General features: G+C 39.8%; 1 protein-coding gene across 4 annotated transcripts in view; it reads right to left on the bottom strand.

Annotated features, from left to right (window-relative positions):
• Positions 1-18,561, bottom strand: part of LOC113046766 (gastrula zinc finger protein XlCGF8.2DB-like) — a 110,223-nt gene that overhangs the window by 82,481 nt on the left and 9,181 nt on the right. For 2 of the 4 annotated variants that reach the window (XM_026207723.1, XM_026207724.1), the window contains one exon: positions 3,448-5,281. The exons of the other annotated variants lie outside the window; for them this stretch is intronic. In XM_026207723.1, coding sequence (XP_026063508.1) covers positions 4,230-5,281 — 1,052 coding nt within the window. In that variant the 3' untranslated portion in view covers positions 3,448-4,229. Of the gene's footprint in view, positions 1-3,447; positions 5,282-18,561 lie in introns of those variants that run through there. 4 annotated transcript variants of the gene reach the window in all.

An 18,561-nucleotide genomic window follows, 5' to 3' on the forward strand; every position in this document is an offset into this window, starting at 1 on the left:
GGCTCCAAACTGTAGACGAATATATGTGTCTGTGAATATTAAACTGCAAAATACTATTTAAATATTACTCCTGCAAATTCTACATCTCTGTGGGTGACGGGCGCAGATGCGTTTCTCACTATGTGAGAACACGAACACATAAACCGTCACTTCATGAGAATTTACCATTTAATTTGAGAAAACTGTCATATCCTAAACACAGACACTCAAAGATCTTCATGGCAACCCATCAAAATAAATGTTCAGTTTAACATGAGTAAACTAACCATATATTAAGCTACTGTTGTAGCTTACAGTAGATTTAGCTATGTCTCTATGTAGTAATAATTATATGTCTATATTAATAACAGATGTAGGTTCATATTACCCCAATTTTACAGTCTCTGCACTGGCTACCTATTAATTACTGATGCCGTATCAGTTACAAATGATCTTTACTTACCTATAAGGCCCTAAATGGTTTAGCTCCTGCGTACCTAACTAGCCTTCTACCACGTTACAATCCATCACTCACCCTAAGGTCACAAAACGCTGGACTTTTGGTAGTTCCTAGGATAGCAAAGTCCACTTAAGGAAGTAGAGCTTTTTCACATTTTGCTCCCAAACTCTGGAATAGCCTTCCTGATAATGTTCGGGGTTCAGACACACTCTCTCTGTTTAAATCTAGATTAAAAACGCATCTTTTTTGCCAAGCATTCAAATAATTTATCTTAAATTTTGAGTGTAGTTGCATCTGATCAAATTTGCATTTTTATTCTTTAGCTTGGGTTAACCTAATTAATTTTACTTTGTTGGATCAGCAGCTATGCTAATGATGTCTCTATTTGTTTCTATGTTTTGCCATGGGATTTACATCCCGTGGTAACTAGGATTTACACAAGCTCCAGTATGGATCCAGAACACCGGAGAAGAGATGATGCTGACCCTCAGAGGACCTCAGATGATGCTAACCCTGAATCAACAACAGAACTAACAAATATTGCTACAAGTGTGACTGCATCATATAATAATTATTAATAATATTAATAATGTTTATCGTCTGGCTGACTACGTCTTGTATAAATTTTTCTACAAATCCTGTCATACATGCACAAACTGACAGTCACCACTTATAAGCTACTACTAAATACTGTAGAAACATTTTCTGTAAAGTTGCTTTGTAATGATTTGTATTGTAAAAAGCGCTATACAAATAAACTTGAATTGAATTGAATGAATTGAATAATAATAATTATGCCTAGACGGTTGCTTGTTTTTTACTTGTTTTGTTGTAAAGAGATTATCTGATTAATATATCATTTTTTATATTCCTAGAAGTATTTGTTGCAGTTTTTTTTATACAGTTGTCACTGGGTGACTAATCCGGGCGGAACTGTAGTGTGGGAAATATTTCCGCCCGGACCAATTTAAGTGAAACATAAGTTCTGTTCCGGTTGGACCAAGGTGGGGAAATTATCCAAAATACATGTCAGGTGTGGGAAGAGGACGTGTTGGATACCGATTGGAGGATCGGGAAGGATGCAGTGATATAAAAGGGGCTGGTTTATGAACAGGAGTAGGTTTTTGTTCTGCTGTTGTTTCATGGGAGACGGAAGTGGCTGGTGTGGCGTGGATGTTGCGATTTACGGGCTGCAACGGAGAATCCAAGGAAAATGGATATTGGAAGTGCGGAGGAAGTTAAGTGATCGACCTTTTGTATATTGTGTTTACCTCTTATTGTGGATTGAGTTGAAGGAGCGATCCTACGTTTGGAAGGCCCCTGAGTGAAGGAGATCATTGAATTCGTGTTGGGAGAGGACAACACTGTGCACTGGTGGGTGAAGACTTTATGAACATTTCTTGTACATTGTGGAGAGTGAATGACGGATGTGGAGGGAGACTAACCGCCTTTAAGAAAGGATTCCGACTGCATATCTCTCCGTAGCAGTGGAAAATCCCCCCCCCCCTTGTGTTGATCTGATAATCCTCAGTGCTTGTGTGTTTACTCAGTGTTGATAGTAGTGCCTTGCGTTGGAGATCGCTGGGAAAGACGGAGAGACTCCGGTGTACGATATATCTGCCTGCTGTGGTCTGCCCTCCTGCCTTTGTCCATCTGACCCGCCCTGTCAGGACTCTGAGCCCGAAACGGGAATACACCACCGATCTTCTTTCACTGAGTGTGTGGAGTGTGGTGAGTGCTGCTATATTGAAGTGTACACACGAGAAGAATTGTAGTGCCTTTGTGGTGTGTGGTGTTTGTCCGTGGTTGTGTCCCTGGTCGTAGGAAGAGGCCTGACGGAGAGGAGTAGTGTATTGGTGGCAACCACAGTCTTTACCTTAAGTAAGCTGGAGCTCGGACGTGTTGGAGGCGCCTCTGGAGGAGGTTGGATGTCGTTGCCCACGCAGCAATCCCTGTAAGCTTTTAAATCAAAGCCTTATCCTTTTTTTATCCATGTGACGTTGTGTCCTTGGCCCTGTCGGCAACCACCGGCCTTGTGCGTGTCGTCTGTGCTGTTTATTTGACGAGGGAAGCGAAGGACAACAGCCGATCCTCCCCCGTGTGCCCCCTTGTCAAGCTGGGCGGGAAGCCCAGTATTGGTTGCAGTTTCATCTGTAAGGCCCACCAGCCGTCAGTCATCGACTAAACCCGTATCTGCTTGGAATACAGACCTCTGAATATCTTCAGTGGTGAGTAGCGCATTAACAGCCCAGCCCTGTGAATACTCACCTGTGTATTAAACACTGTACTTGCATTGAGAGCTAGAACCTCTGCACATTAACAGCCCAGCCCTGTGAATACTCACCTGTGTATTGGACACTGTACTTACTTGAGAGCTAGAACCCCTGCACGCTAACAGCTCAGCCCTGTGAATACCCACCTGTGTATGGAACACTGTACTTACATTGAGAGCTAGAACCCCTGCACGCTAACAGCTCAGCCCTGTGAATACTTACCTGTGTATGGAACACTGTATTTACCTGAGAGCTAGAACCCCTGCACGGTAACTGCCTAGCTCTTGCTTTAAACTCACCTGGAGTGGAGTTCGGCGGGAAATTAAGGGCTGAAGTGGAGTGTTGTCGAGGAAGGGCTGAAGAGGAGTGTTCTTGAGACTGGAATCCGTATGTGTGGATAAAGAATAGTTCGAGTCATCATAGTTTTAAAGTTTCCTTACCCCTTTCCCCAAACTTTTAAATAAATAAAATTGTTAAATTTTAATCTTGGTTGTCCGTCCATTCATTGGGGTAGTTGTGGGACCTCCTCGAGGTGGAAGTTAGAGGGAGGAGCGAGACCCGTTAAATTGGTGGTCCGCTCTGGCCTGTGACAGTTATATTGTAAAACTAAAATACCTTTTTTTAGTTTGCAGTGTTAAGATTTTTGGCTGCATTTTAAGTTATTTTTCGCTTAAGAAAATAAATAATATTACTGTCAAATTCATGTCAGACAATAAAAATACTGTAACAAATACAGTAGTTCACCATGTATTTGTTCATGTTTTATTAAGGGATAAGTCTCAAGCACACCATAAAATAATTCTAGCAATTTACACAGGGCTAGTAGTATATATAGCTGTATATACCGATAAACACCCAGGTATCGGATCAGAACTCGGTATCGGCTGATACCCTGAGCCCAGGTATCGGAATCTGTATCGGGAAGAGAAAAAGGGTATCGGAACATCTCTAATCAAATACTACTGCCTCCTTTCATATTCATTTAAACATAATAGGCGCAGAAATGTACTTAGTTCAGGGAAATGTGTATTGATACATTACAATAAAACTAAATATACCAATTGCCTCTTTATTTTCATTTTAACACTGAATTTAACATATACATTGAATACAGACCAAAGATTACCTGTTATGTTTAACCACTAAAGAGACATCAGAGCAAGCGACAAAATTTCAGAAGATACAAAACCGTCTCTGAAATCAGCAAAACACATTTTTAAATAGGTTCTGTCTTTATAAATACACAGCAGATTTGAGTTTTAAACAACTACATTTTCGCCTGAAATACATTTAAAATGACATTTCATGACACAGTAACAGTAAAATTTTGAAAATGATCTGTATAAATGGTGGTTGAAATCACAATGCTGCGTGAACTCAACCAATCAGGATGTTTGGTGCCCAAGTCCCGCCCCCGAAAATTCCGGAACTTTGAAAAAGTACCACCTCTAGAATGAATGAGCTGCTGATTTTTTAAAATTGCTCTATTTTGTAAATCTCTTGCCACTGAGGAAACACTAGAATTCTTTTCCAGAGTGAGTCAGCAGATGGGTTTTCAGGTTTCTCTGATACGAGAAACTCTCGTCACACTCAAGACACTTGAAAGGCCTCTCTCCTGTGTGAATTCTCATGTGAGTATGAAAGTTTCCAATAAATCTGAAGCTCTTTCCACAATGAGGGCAGATGTAAGGCCTCTCTCCTGTGTGAACTCTCATGTGAGTCTGAAAGTTTCCTATGAATCTGAAGCTCCTTCCACACTGAGGGCAGGTGAAAGGCTTCTCTCCAGTATGAATTCTCATGTGAACAGCAAGATTTGTATTGTTTGAGCAAGTCTTTCCACATTGAAGGCACATATGTGGTTTCTCTCCAGTGTGAGTGATCACATGATTCGTAAGGTTTTTGCTGTCTGAGAAACTCATTCCACACTGAGGACATGTAAAATTGCTCTTTCTTAAGTGAATCTTCATGTGCCTTTTAAGGGTTATCTTATATCGGAATCTTCTTTCACACTGATCACATGTAAATGGCGTCTCACCAGTGTGACTGTTTATATGATCCTTAAGGTTTAGTTTTGTTGTAAAGCTCTTTTCACACAGTTTGCAGGCGTAAGGCTTCTCTCCAGTGTGAACTCTCATGTGCCTGTTAAAGTTTCCATGCTGAGTGAAACAGTTTCCACACTGAGGGCACGTATAAGGCTTTTCTCTAGTGTGTATACGTATGTGTTCTTGTAGGGTTGCTTTTTTATTGAAACACTTTCCACACTGCGGGCAGGCGTAAGGCCTCTCTCCAGAGTGAGCATCAATGTGCCGTTTCAGGCTTGCCTTTGAAGTGAAACCCTTTCCACACTGTTGGCAGGTGTAAGGCCTCTCTCCAGAGTGAGCTTCAATGTGGCGTTTCAGGCTTGCCTTTGAAGAGAATCCCTTTCCACACTGTTGGCAGGTGAAATTACTTTTTTGTGAGGAAGTCTTATCAGATATTTCTTCAGTTACATTATCATGATTTTTTTTACACTGATCTTTTTCTTTCATTCCATCAAGTTCTTCACTCTCCTCTTTCAGCAGCATCAGATCTAAAGTGAAAAGAGACAAAAACAAGTTAACTCCAGTTTAATGTTACAAAGCAACAGAGACAACAATTTTTACTTTTCTTCTGTAAAACATCAACAACAACAAAAAAAACTCCAGTTGGCGTGACATTACACACAACTTTATATATTATTACAATAGACGGTTTCATCGGTCGCACACACCTGGACCTAAGTTAACTTCCGGTCTGTGTTGTGTATATCGGTCTGGCTGCGGTGCCATCTACAAACGCAGTTAAAGGCAAGGTGTTGAGTAGACTGAAGTTGGGCTCAGGTGGTTGTGCTGCGGGATGTGTTTCCCATACATTTATTTATTTTTGGAGACAATTTTTAAACTGATCGATTTTCAAAAAGGCTTCGTTAAATAAACATGAGTAACGTAACGTAACACACTGCACGTTTAATAATAATAATTCCTTACATTTATGTTTAAATATCAAAACGAGGCACGGGTGCTTTTATATCGCTGTATTTCTGAAAGAAGACTTGCATGTTATATTCCTGATAAAGCAGCGTGTGAGCGTAGCTCTGCTTTGTTTACAGCTGTTACTGGGGAAACCTCTATTTCTAGCGCTTTATGTCTTTGCTTTAAAACATCTCCTGCTGGCAAATAATGAATTGGCATTTTCATTAAGTCCGCCTGATCCACACAGAAAACACATTTTGTTTGTTATCAAAAATTATCTACTCTAGAGGGGCTGTTGTTATTGATTCTATTTGGAGTCTACCGGAAGTTAAGTTAGGTCCACAAAAGCGCTCACGCGCATTAACGTTTGTTTATGTTGATGCCGTTGAAACCGTCTATAAAGTTCTGTAATATACTTACAGTCATGGCTAAAATTGTTGGCACCCCTGAAATTTTTATAAAAATATTACGGTTTTAAATTCATAAAGGCACTTAAATGTTTTTTTTATAACATTTTGTCACACTGTTTAATGATTGAAATATTACAGCGGGTGCTTAATACGGATTGCAAACGGCCAAAACTAGCATTTTGTTCACATACCTTTGTTTTATTCTTTTGAGAGGTGATATAAATATTTGAAAAATATGCTGCAATTCTATGGATGTTTTGCCCTCCAGATCTTTTAGCCGGTCATGTGACTGAAAGCTATGAATAGTATAATAAATACACTCACCTAAAGGATTATAAAGAACACCATACTAATACTGTGTTTGACCCCCTTTCGCCTTGAGAACTGCCTTAATTCTACATGGCATTGATTCAACAAGGTGCTGAAAGCATTCTTTAGAACGTTGGCCGATATTGATGGGATAGCATCTTGCAGTTGATGGAGATTTGTGGGATGCACATCCAGGGCATGAAGCTCCCTTTCCACCACATCCCAAAGATGCTCTATCTCTAAGATGCTGGTTGATATCTGGTGACTGTGGTGGCCGTTTTAGTACAGTGAACTCATTGTCATGTTCAAGAAACCAATTTGAAATGATTCAAGCTTTGTGACATGGTGCATTATCCCCCTGGAAGTATCCTTCAGAGGATGGGTACATGGTAGGGGTGTAACGGTACGTGTATTCGTACCGGACCGTTTCGGTACAGGGCTTTCAGTACGGTGCAAGTGTGTACCGAATGACCGAATGCAATATTTTGTGTGCAGAACATAGGTAAATATTCTTGTTTCCAAACGAACATATTAAGTGGCGGAAGCGTTCAGCGCAAATCCCGCCCTGCAGCTGATTCTAAGGCTGGTGACACACTGGCTGCGTGGCGTGAGCGTGGCATTTCTGAGCGTGTCATTTGCGTGACGGCTGCTTCACGTTTTCTGTGTCTTTACACACCAGAATCATACCTGACGTGGCGCTGGCGCGCTGCTGCTACTCTGGGTGACATAGAGGGATGCCGCCGACAGACCAGGCTCTTGTCTTCACGACAACAACATCTATACTTCATGTTGAGCATAAATATAAAGCCTACTGATAAAGGACACCATCAACAGTATTGACGGCAAAATAGACTATGTTTGACAGGTGCAATATGCCAGTGTGTCACTAGCCTAAGGTTTTCAAAAGGCATCACGTGAGTGTGAACATCACTACAACTAGGAAAAAAAATGATTGTAATTCAAACGCAGCTCCCGTCGGCATTTAAACAGACCTTTGCTCTTAATTCTGATCGGTCCAACGCAATAATGAAATCTGAGCAAGTCTAAAAACAAACTGTTGATGCTGCATTTTACACTTTGGAAAGGTTATATATTTTTTTTAAATATGAGCTGGCCTACAAGCTGGGATTGGTAATGCTGCACTGTAATCATAGTTATTTATTTCTATTTTTCATTATATCTGATTATATGATATTGGTTTGAGACTGAGAGTATTTTATTTAGTGGAGAACTTTGCAGCAGTATTTTATTTCTTATTCTTTTTTTATTTTATATATATTTTATTAAAAAGTATTTTAAAAAGTGTAAACAAATTGTTAAAAAAGAGTTTATAGTAATAAACAACCTGCAGTTTAATGTTTGCATTTCTTTCACTTACTGTACCGAAAATGAACCGAACCGTGACTTTAAAACCGAGGTATGTACCGAACCTTGATTTTTGCGTACCGTTACACCCCTAGCACATGGTGGTCATAAAGGGATGGACATGGTCAGAAACAATGCTCAGGTAGGCCGTGGCATTTAAGAGGCCTAAAGTGTGCCAAGAAAACATCCCCCACACCATTACACCACCACCAGCAGCATAACGGGCATGACGGATCCATGTTCTCATTCTGTTTACACCAAATTCTGACTCTACCATCTGAATGTCTCAACTAAATCCAGACTCATCAGACCAGGCAACATTTTTCCAGTCTTCAACTGTCCAATTTTGGTGAGCTTGTGCAAATTGTAGCCTCTTTTTCCTATTTGTAGTGGAGATGAGTGGTACCCGGTGGGGTCTTCTGCTGTTGTAGCCCACAGGACTGTCGCATACTGGATGTTTTTCCCTTTTCACACCATTCTTTGTAAACCATAGAAATGGTTGTGCTTGACAATCCCAGTAACTGAGCAGATTGTAAAAATACTCAGACTGGCCCGTCTGGCACCAACAACCATGCCACGCTCAAAATTGCTTAAATCAACTTTCTTTCCCATTCTGACATTCAGTTTGGAGTTCAGGAGATTGTCTTGGCCAGGACCACAGCCCTAAATGCATTGAAGCAACTGCCATGTGATTGGTTGTTTAGATAATTGCATTAATGAGAAATTGAACAGGTGTTCCTAATAATCCTTTAGGTGAGTGTATAATAACCATATTAGAATAATATATAAAGGTAACATATTATTCTAATACAGTTATTTATTTTTAACTTTCAATCAAGTTTTTGATTAAATCATTCAAAATGGTCATTCCATGTCACACCAACCCAGGCTTAAATGTTTGAATTTATTTTATTTTTTTTCTATAAGAAGGACAAACATAAACAGTGTCATGCATAAGTATTTATTGACTAATACTGCATCTCAGATTTGGAGCCAAATTACATAGGGGTACATTGACTTTAGAAAGATGGCAACATCATAATGTTCATTTTACACAGAGATTGGTAATTGTTTTAGCAAAATCTTTACCAATGGTAAATTTTGGAAAAAATGTCATTAGATACAATTTTTCTTTTTGATTCTAGAGATACAGGAATCTCACAGTGACTACAAAACCAAATGTGGTTTGCATACAGTTGATACTTATTCTCCCAGTTTTACATACTAGGTTTAATATTAAAATATCTGAGCTGTTACAATTGAAAGAAACTTGACTGATCTTAAAATAAATCAGTGCCATTGTTTAGTTTCAAGTTGCTCAAGTTGTTTTTAGTTTCTTAGACGCGTTTATAAAGACTAGTTATATGTCCTAATTGAACTATGTCCTAATCCTGGCTTAATCAAAGCACTTTCTGTGAAACCTGGGCCCGATTTTTCAAAAGTAATTCACTAGGAAATTGGATAACGGATTGGATCAAATCTTGAAAATGTGTTTTTCAAAATAAAAAAACAGATTACATAATTGGATTAGATCACGTAATCCAATCTTGGTTTTGAACCTTTAGTTTGTTTGTTTTTTTAGAACTTTTTTGTAGGATTTGGATCAACTTTGATCCAAAAAATCTGGATTAAACTGATCCCATCAGAAGGGTGGATTCAGCGTGGATTTCATGGCCAAAATGTAATGAAAACTTTAAAAATGTACAGTACAGACCAAAAGTTTTCTTTATTTTCATGACTATGAAAATTGTAGAGTCACACTGAAGGCATCAAGGGCTATTTGAGCAAGAAGGAGAGTGATGGGGTGCTGCGCCAGATGACCTGGCCTCCACAGTCACCGGACCTGAACCCAATCCAGATGGTTTAGGGGTGAGCTGTACCGCAGACAGAAGGCAAAAGGGCCAACAAGTGCTAAGCATCTCTCGGGGAATTCCTTCAAGACTGTTGGAAGACCATTTCAGGTGACTACCTCTTGAAGCTCATCAAGAGAATAGTTAAAATCAGTTAAATCAGCAGGAGTTAAAAGCAGATCGTAAGTGTATTTATTTCTTGTCTCATTAGTGTTTAGCGCAGTTGTCGTTGCTAGGAAACACTTGTTTGTTTACGGTGTTGAGACGTGCTGCGTTTGGTCTCGTACTCTATCACATACGTTGTCAGTGTTGTGCGCTTGCTTAGACCTTTGTTGTGATAAACAGTAAAGTACGTTCAGCTGAATTCAATTTCCGTTTTGTCGGGTTTAAAAAAAGATTAGTATACCGCGGCAGCGGTCGCAGCAGCCCTCCAGTTAAGCCCTCCTCGTGTGAAGACCGAAGAGTGTAAAGACCATCGACTCTACCGTGCGACTCCACCGGGCAGGGACACCGGCCGGGGATATAAGTATTGTTTTGATTAATCTTTTTCCTTTTCCTTGTTTCATTTCTGTTTCAGTTGTTTTTTGTTTATAACCAAATCTTACTATGTTTTTCCAGATCCCTACTATCATTACCACTCGTAAACCATGCAACACACAATGTAGACAGCGCAATCTTAACAACCTGCATACTTTGCCTATGTCTGCTAATACACTACTTTCTTTTCCTATTGGTCTCTGGAATTGCCAGTCTGCTGTAAACAAAACCGATTTCATTACTTCTATTATTAGTCATTCAAGCTTAATCTCATGGCCCTAACAGAGACCTGGATCAAACCAGAGGACACTGCTACACCTGCAGCACTCTCCAATAATTTCTCATTTTCCCACTCTCCCCGTTTGACTGGAATAGGTGGAGGGACTGGTCTGCTCATCTCTAATGATTGGAAATTTAATCCTTTACCATCTTTGGGTATCAACAGATCCTTTGAATCTCATTCAGTTACTGTTACCTACCCTTTTAAAATACATTTTTTAGTTGTCTATCGACCCCCAGGACCACTGGGTAACTTTTTGGATGAATTAGATGTGTTGCTCTCAACCTTTTCCTAGTTATGCTTGGAGATTTCAACATTCATCTAGATAAACCTCTGTTTGCCGATTTCCACACTCTGCTTGCCTCTTTTGATCTCAACCGAGTGTCAACTACTGCTACTCACAAACCAGGCAACCAACTGGACCTTATTTATACACGAAACCATCTGCAATGGTTTCATCTTCACTTCCTTCCCCTAAACTGTTTGCATCTTTGGATGCTAACAGTGCTACTGATACTTTCTGCTCCACTCTTACATCTTGTTTAGACACTGTTTGCCCCTTATCTTCCAGGCCAGCCTGTAACACCCCTTCTGCCCCTTGGTTATCTGATGTTCTACGCGAACACCGTTCTAAGCTTAGAGCTGCTGAAAGGGTGTGGTGCAAGTCCAAAAACACTACTGATCTTATTGTGTATCAGTCACTCCTGTCTTCTTTCTCTGCTAATGTCTACTCTGCTAAAAGGACATACTACCATAACAAAATTAACAAATCATCTAACTCTCGCATGCTTTTTAAAACATTTTCCTCACTTCTTTGTCCTCCTGTTCCTCCTCCTGCTTCATCTCTAATAGCTGACGACTTTGCAACGTTTTCATTAATAAAATTAAACACATTAGTGCACAATTTTCCACACCACAATCAGTCAAGCTCATATCACTAGCAAACTTACACTCATTTACATCCTTCTCTTCACTCTCTGAGGCAGAAGTGTCAAAACTCATCCTTTCTTATCACCCTACAACTTGCCCGCTTGATCCAATTCCATCTCATCTCCTTCAAGCCATTTCTCCTGATGTTGTACCTGCACTCACTCACATCAACACTTCCCTCCACACTGGTGTTTTTCCCTCATCATTTAGACAGGCACTTGAACGAGCTGTGTTCAAACAAGTCTCTACATTTCTCACACACAACAATCTCCTTGACAGCAACCAATCTGGCTTCAGAAGTGGACATTCAACTGAGACGGCCTTGCTCTCAGTTGTTGAAGCTCTAAGACTGGCAAGAGCAGAATCCAAATCTTCAGTACTTATACTGCTTGATCTGTCCGCTGCTTTTGACACGGTTAACCACCAGATCCTCCTATCAACGCTACTGGCGAAAGGCATCTCAGGAACAACACTTCAATGGTTTGAGTCTTACCTATCAGATAGGTCCTTCAAAGTATCTTGGAGAGGTGAGGTGTCCAAGTCTCAACATCTAACTACTGGGGTGCCTCAAGGATCAGTTCTTGGACCACTTTTCTTCTCTGTCTACATGGCATCATTAGGTTCCGTCATTCAGAAACATGGCTTTTCATACCACTGCTATGCTGATGACACTCAACTCTACCTCTCATTCCATCCTGATGATCCGACGGTAGCTATTCGCATCTCAGCTTGTCTAACTGACATTTCTTCCTGGATGATGGACCATCACCTTCAACTCAACCTTGCCAAGACAGAACTGCTTGTGATTCCAGCAAACCCATCATTCCATCACAATTTCACCATCAAGTTAGGCACATCAACCATAACTCCTTCAAAAACAGCTAGACGCCTTGGAGTTATGATTGATGATCAGCTGACTTTCTCAGACCACATTGCTAAAACTGTCCGATCCTGCAGATTTGCTTTATTCAACATCAAGAAGATCAAGCCCTTTCTTTCGGAACATGCTGCACAACTCCTTGTTCAAGCTCTTGTTCTGTCCAGGCTGGACTATTGCAATGCCCTCTTGGCAGGTCTTCCAGCCAATTCTATCAAACCTTTACAATTAATTCAGAACGTGGCAGCAAGATTAATTTTTAATGAGCCAAAAAGAATACACGTCACACCTCTGTTCATCAATTTGCACTGGCTTCTAATAGCTGCTCGCATCAAATTCAAGGCATTGATTTTTGCCTACAAAACTACCACTGGCTCTGCACCCATTTACCTAAATTCGTTACTTCAGACTTATGTGCCCTCTAGAAGCTTGCGTTCTGCAAGTGAATGTCGCTTGATTGTGCCATCCCAAAGAAGCACAAAGTCACTTTTACGGACTTTTAAATTAAATGTTCCCTTCTGGTGGAATGACCTCCCCAACTCAATCCGAGCAGCTGAGTCCTTAGCCATCTTCAAGAATCGGCTTAAAACACATCTCTTCCATCTTTATTTGACCCTCTAACTTTAACACTCAGTATTCTAATTCTATTCTTTAAAAAATCTAACTACTTTTCTAATCTTTTTATATTCTATTTTCTTTTCATTTATTATGCAATTGTATGTGTGTGTGTGTGTATGTGTAAAGACCTCTATCTAGCTTGCTCTGTTATTTTATTTTTTTATTCTATCTTTTTTCTTTTTATTTATTATATTAGTTAAAATCCCATGCTACGTGTAATGTATTAGCCTAACTGAGACTTGTTATAGCACTTATATATCATTGCTCTTTTTGTTGTTTTCGATTGCTTCCACTTTCTTCATCTGTAAGTCTGCTAAATGAATAAATGTAATGTAAATGTAGGAGAATGCCAAGAGTGTGTAAGGCAGTAATCAAAGCAAAAGGTGGCTACTTTGAAGAACCTAGAATATGACATTTTCAGTTGTTTCACACTTTTTTGTTATGTATATAATTCCACATGTGTAAATTCATAGTTTTGATGTCTTCAGTGTGAATCTGCAATTTTCATAGTCATGAAAATAAAGAAAACTTTTTGAATGAGAAGGTGTGTCCAAACTTTTGATCTGTACTGTATCAAATAATACTTTATTTGGATCATGCAGTATCTTACAAGATATCCTATTTAATCATAAGGTTTCAATTGTATTTGTTCATCCGTCAGGCTACAGTGATTAGGTAGGCCTTAAAGAGCCACACAGATGGGAAATCAAAAATTACCTGTATTACAGTGTATGATGTAGCTGTCCATCAGTGTAAACAATGTGCAAAGTAAATAAAAAAAAAGTACACGATTTATAAAGTTATTGGCTTCTAAAGTAAGGAGTCGACTCTGAATTGCTGAAACGAGTCGTTATAGATTTCAAATCTTTTGCCCATCTCTATGTACGTCACTAGGAGCACTTTGCATAATAATCTCCGCCTACCGTCTTGGGAGAAACAAAACTCTGACCTGCCCCACCCCCCCACACAGACGCTCTGGTTGGTGTGAGAGCATCATGTCGAGGAGACAGTGTGTTTTTAATTGTAAAGGCAAGTTTGTTTTATTTTCACTGCCAAAAATGAAAATCAGAAGAACCAATGGCTAAAATTCATTTTTACCACAATACCAGAGCAGTACAACAAATCCCTTGTTGTGTTCACAACATTTCACTGATGACTGCTTTTCTAATCTCGGTGAGTACAAGGCGGACTTTTCAAAGCGTTTGGCCATAAAAGAGGGTTCATTACCAACTTTATTTAGACCAACGAGCATCTCCGAATCACAACGCGAAGTATGATTATGAAGTTATGTGTTTGTTTTCTCCCGAGCGTCTTATCAGTATGTGTGCTGTCTGCAGCCTTTCTTCTGCGCTGATCTTCATTTACAAACACGTCATTAAAATGAAGTGTAACGCTGTGAATACTCAACGAAGAGACATGAGAGAGATATCTATAGAAAGCTTGACATGTCTTCTTTAAAACTAAATAAGTGCTGCTAGCAGATATTCTGTGATAAAGTAATCCATGTGAAAACAACGCGATGTCCGTTTTTCACGTCTCCCTTCATGTCATCTAATGTGACCATGCCCCCACGCTGAACGCGCTATTCAGATTCAAACTGAAGCGCACGGCTTGAACACACCCACACAGAAGAAAAAGCAGCGAGACTGTTCAAGTTTTTTATTTTACTGTTTGCTTCGCGATGAGAGGAATAAGACATAATTCACCCCAAAAAGATGCTAACGCATAGTTTACCATGAAGTTGTGTGCGGAACAACCAATCAAACCTGACCATGTCAGTTGACCAATCAGAACACAGTATGCTACCGAAAGGTGGGGTTTAAGGAAACTGAATCTTTTGAACAGCTTCGCGGGAACCGTTTGGGGATCTCTGAGAATTGAGGTAATTTTAAAATGATATTTTGACAAAATGACAATGTTTTATAGCCTTGGATGGATTTAAATATACACTTATAAACAGTGATAGGAAGCTTAGAATTTTCATCTTACTGGCTCTTTAACGTATTCAGCCTTTCAGTACCTACAAAAAAGTAGAAAGAGTTTGGCCTCATAAAATAATCCCCCAAACAGCTGTCAAAATTGACCAAAAACAATAAATTTTATTCTGTCACTAATTGATATATATATATATATATATATATATATATATATATATATATATATATATATATATTAGGGCTGTCAAAAATAGCGCGTTAACGACGTTAATTAGTTGTTTGTTGTTAATTACGTCAAATTTTTTAACGCATTTCACTATGGCTGGGACAACGAGTCGAGGTCATCGATGACGTCGACGTAAAAAAATACGTCGACGCAAAATATGCGCATCGATTCATCGACCTGTTTTTATTTCTCTAAAAAACGTTTGCAAAACGTTTACCTTATGTGCGCTGAATATACGCGATGGCCGGATCAACATTCTGTCCAATGTTATAATTAATCGTTAGATTAATGAATGCATCGAAAAAATAATCGCTAGATTAATCGTTTAAAAAATTATCGTTTATCCCAGCCCTACATTTCACGCATGCGCAGTGTGACAAATTATTCAGGTCAGGAAAGTCTCGTCGATCTCTGAATTCTTAAGATAGTAAAAAACAGCGGCGAGCACCGCGACGAAAACACAGAAGAAGCTTAAAAGTTTTACCCCAGTTACTCTCAAGAGACGACTTCGGTAGTTGATACGCTGGAGCTTCTTCCTGTTATAGCGTCCTGTGTTTCACACTGCGCATGCGCAGAACACCTACATTTAATGCAGCAAAAATTAAAGCTGTTTGGAAAAGCATATGCATTTTTACTTGGTTTTACTGGCACTTGAAGCCTTCAGAACGTGAAAATATCGATCCTAAAGTATTGTGGCAGAGCAAATGAACACCTCCCAAAAACGAGTGCCCAGAGTTCTGCTTATGTGACGGTGGTACATGTTTGTGTTTCTGAGTTCATTCTTTCGAGTTTCTCTATGCATAATTTCATATATATGTGGCTATATTTAACCACTGGTTCACCTAAAACTCTTACACTATCTGTAGTTAAATGGCATGGTTTGATATAGTGCTCAGGTAAATTTGATCTAAGTAAACATTAAACTTTTGAAATTCAGAAAAAAAGAACCACATATTGATGAATCAATACATGAAAATTATGTATCCATGTCCTGTTATTTATCTTTTGGTATGCATTTCAGAAAAGAAATGGTTAGGATTCAGGTGTAATTACAAATAGTGATTAATCCTGATTAATCCACTGAAAATTCTGATTAATTTGATTAAAAATTTTAATCATTTGATAGCCCTAATATATATATTCATCACAATCGAAAATATTTTTGTTTTCAGAATATTTATTAGTGATGCATGAAATGATTACAGAATAACCAAAAAAATGCAAAGAATGGCAATAACTGATTATTGAAATCCAAAACAAATCCAAATCAGAAATAGAGTCTATTGCGTCCTGTTTGCTCATTCTGGCCTCCAAGGGGCTCAGGTTGATGTTGAGCAGGACAATACAGGCAAGGGTTATGTTGCATGCTTTCTGTGGTTCTGCTCTCAGGTAGTTAAGGCATGCAAAGCACCTCTTAAGAACTCCATTTAAACGCTCAATTGCACATCTTGCTCTGCAATGAGCAGTGTTGAAGCGTGCCTGCGCCGGTGTATTTGCTGTTAGAAAAGGAGTCATCAGCCATGGTAGGAGTGGGTAGGCACTGTCTCCTAATATTGTGCCATCCGGTCGGTTGGTTTGGAGGTCTCTATATAGAGCGCTCTCCCTCAGAATGCGTACATCATGGACAGAACCCGGCCACTTGACAACGCAGTTGGTGATGATGAGGTCAGCATCACACAAGTTGGACATTGATGATGTGCCTCCCCTTTCTGTTTATAAACTCCCATTCATTCTCACGAGGTGCTTGTATATGCACATGTGTGCAGTCGATTGCTCCAATAGTATTTGGGCATATTGACCATGACTCCTTTGGGTTCTGTGTTAAAGTTTTGGCCTGAGAAGGTTCACAAGGTACTCTATATCAGCCTTCCCAAAGCGAAAGCGGACATACAGCTCCTCAGTGGTGTATTGCTCCAGTGGCTTGGTACGTTCAACATACACCCTTTGACAGTATCCTCTCCTGGCAAAGTGGTGGTGGCGGTGGACAACCAGTTGGTATTTTCAAACACACCTATTACAACTGATTAGTTTTGGCTTGCGTTCAATTGAAGCAATTGGAACTAAGGCCTATAATTGATGAACAATGTTCACTATAGTAAAGCAACGGAACCATGGACTCAAGAAGCTGTAACTTCACTGCTGCTGAAACCAATGCACTAATAGAGGGTGTTCGGTGCCATTATGGAACAATAGTGGGAAGTTTTAATTCTGCTAAGGATACCAACAAATAGAAAAATGATGTTTGGATTTTAATCACAGAAAATGTGAATGCCATAGGGTCTGGCCAGAGGAGGACCACCGACCAAATCAAACTGCGGTGGAAGAATCTTAAGGCCAGGGCAACAAAGGACCAGGCCTAAGCTAAAAACCCACAAACAGGCAACAAGCCATTTAAGAGGGGAGATTACACAGATGTGGTCCTCGACATCATTGGAGGTGAGAAGTCGCAAGCTCTCCATGGTATTCAAGGTGTTGTAGGGGATGTCGAGCTTTGGATTAAGGAGGAGGAGAAGAATCTGCCAGTTCCTCCTGAGGCTGATGCAGAGAGCATATTTATATTGAATCTCAGCTCTGTTCTGGAGGAAAACGCTGGATCCTCATTGGTTGAGCCAGTGGAGGTTGCCACAGGATCTCAGAGGAAAGGCTTGAAGGCCCCTTCATCAAACAAAGATGATGATTACAAAGCAATTCTGCAAAAAGAGACTGAAAGTAGGGGTGCACCAATAAAGATCGGCCGATCATTAATACGCATCTTGTCAGTAAAGCCGGTTCTCTAATCAGCGATAAATTCCATCAGGTGCGTGATTTCACATAGAGCAGCTGTTACTACAGAGCCGCTGTTAACTGACTAGCTGCGCAAATAAACGCTGATAATGAACGTGGATTTGTGCATCTTCTCAGTTAACAGTGGCTCTGTGTAGTAACAGATGCGCATTGATGATCGGCGATCTTTATCGGTGCACCCCTAAGTGAAAGGACAGAAGCACAGCTTCGTCTTGCAGAGGAACAACTGATTCTGACCAAACTGCAGCAAACCAAGGTCAGACTTGAGATCCGCCTCCTAAAGGCTACGCTCAGACAAGCTGGTCTCTCCACATCAGATGAGGAAGTCTGAAGTTATTGTGGAGTATTTCACATTAAGTGTTTTTTTTATTATTCAATACATCTATAATTGATACTTGTTATAAATATCCTCATTGTACAATTTTTGTGTTGTAGGTCTCATGTGAGCGGACTGCTGTAAGATGATGGGTGGGGTTTTTCTTGTTTTTAGTTTTTTAAAAAAAATGTGTGGGTTTTCATTTCATATAAAAATACACATATATTGACCCCAGACTGGCTATTCTACTTGTTGCTCTTTACATATCTATTGTTGTACATTGTGATTTCCAGTGTTGGAGTAACAGCGTTTAGGTATAACGGCGTTACTAACGGAGTTAAATTTTCAGTAACGGAGTAATTATCGTTACTGAAAGTGTCGCGTTACTACAGTTCGGTTGAATAAAGCGCGCGGTGCCAC

This window comes from Carassius auratus, chromosome 28, assembly GCF_003368295.1.
Source record: "Carassius auratus strain Wakin chromosome 28, ASM336829v1, whole genome shotgun sequence".
In the NCBI taxonomy this organism is placed as follows: domain Eukaryota; kingdom Metazoa; phylum Chordata; class Actinopteri; order Cypriniformes; family Cyprinidae; genus Carassius; species Carassius auratus.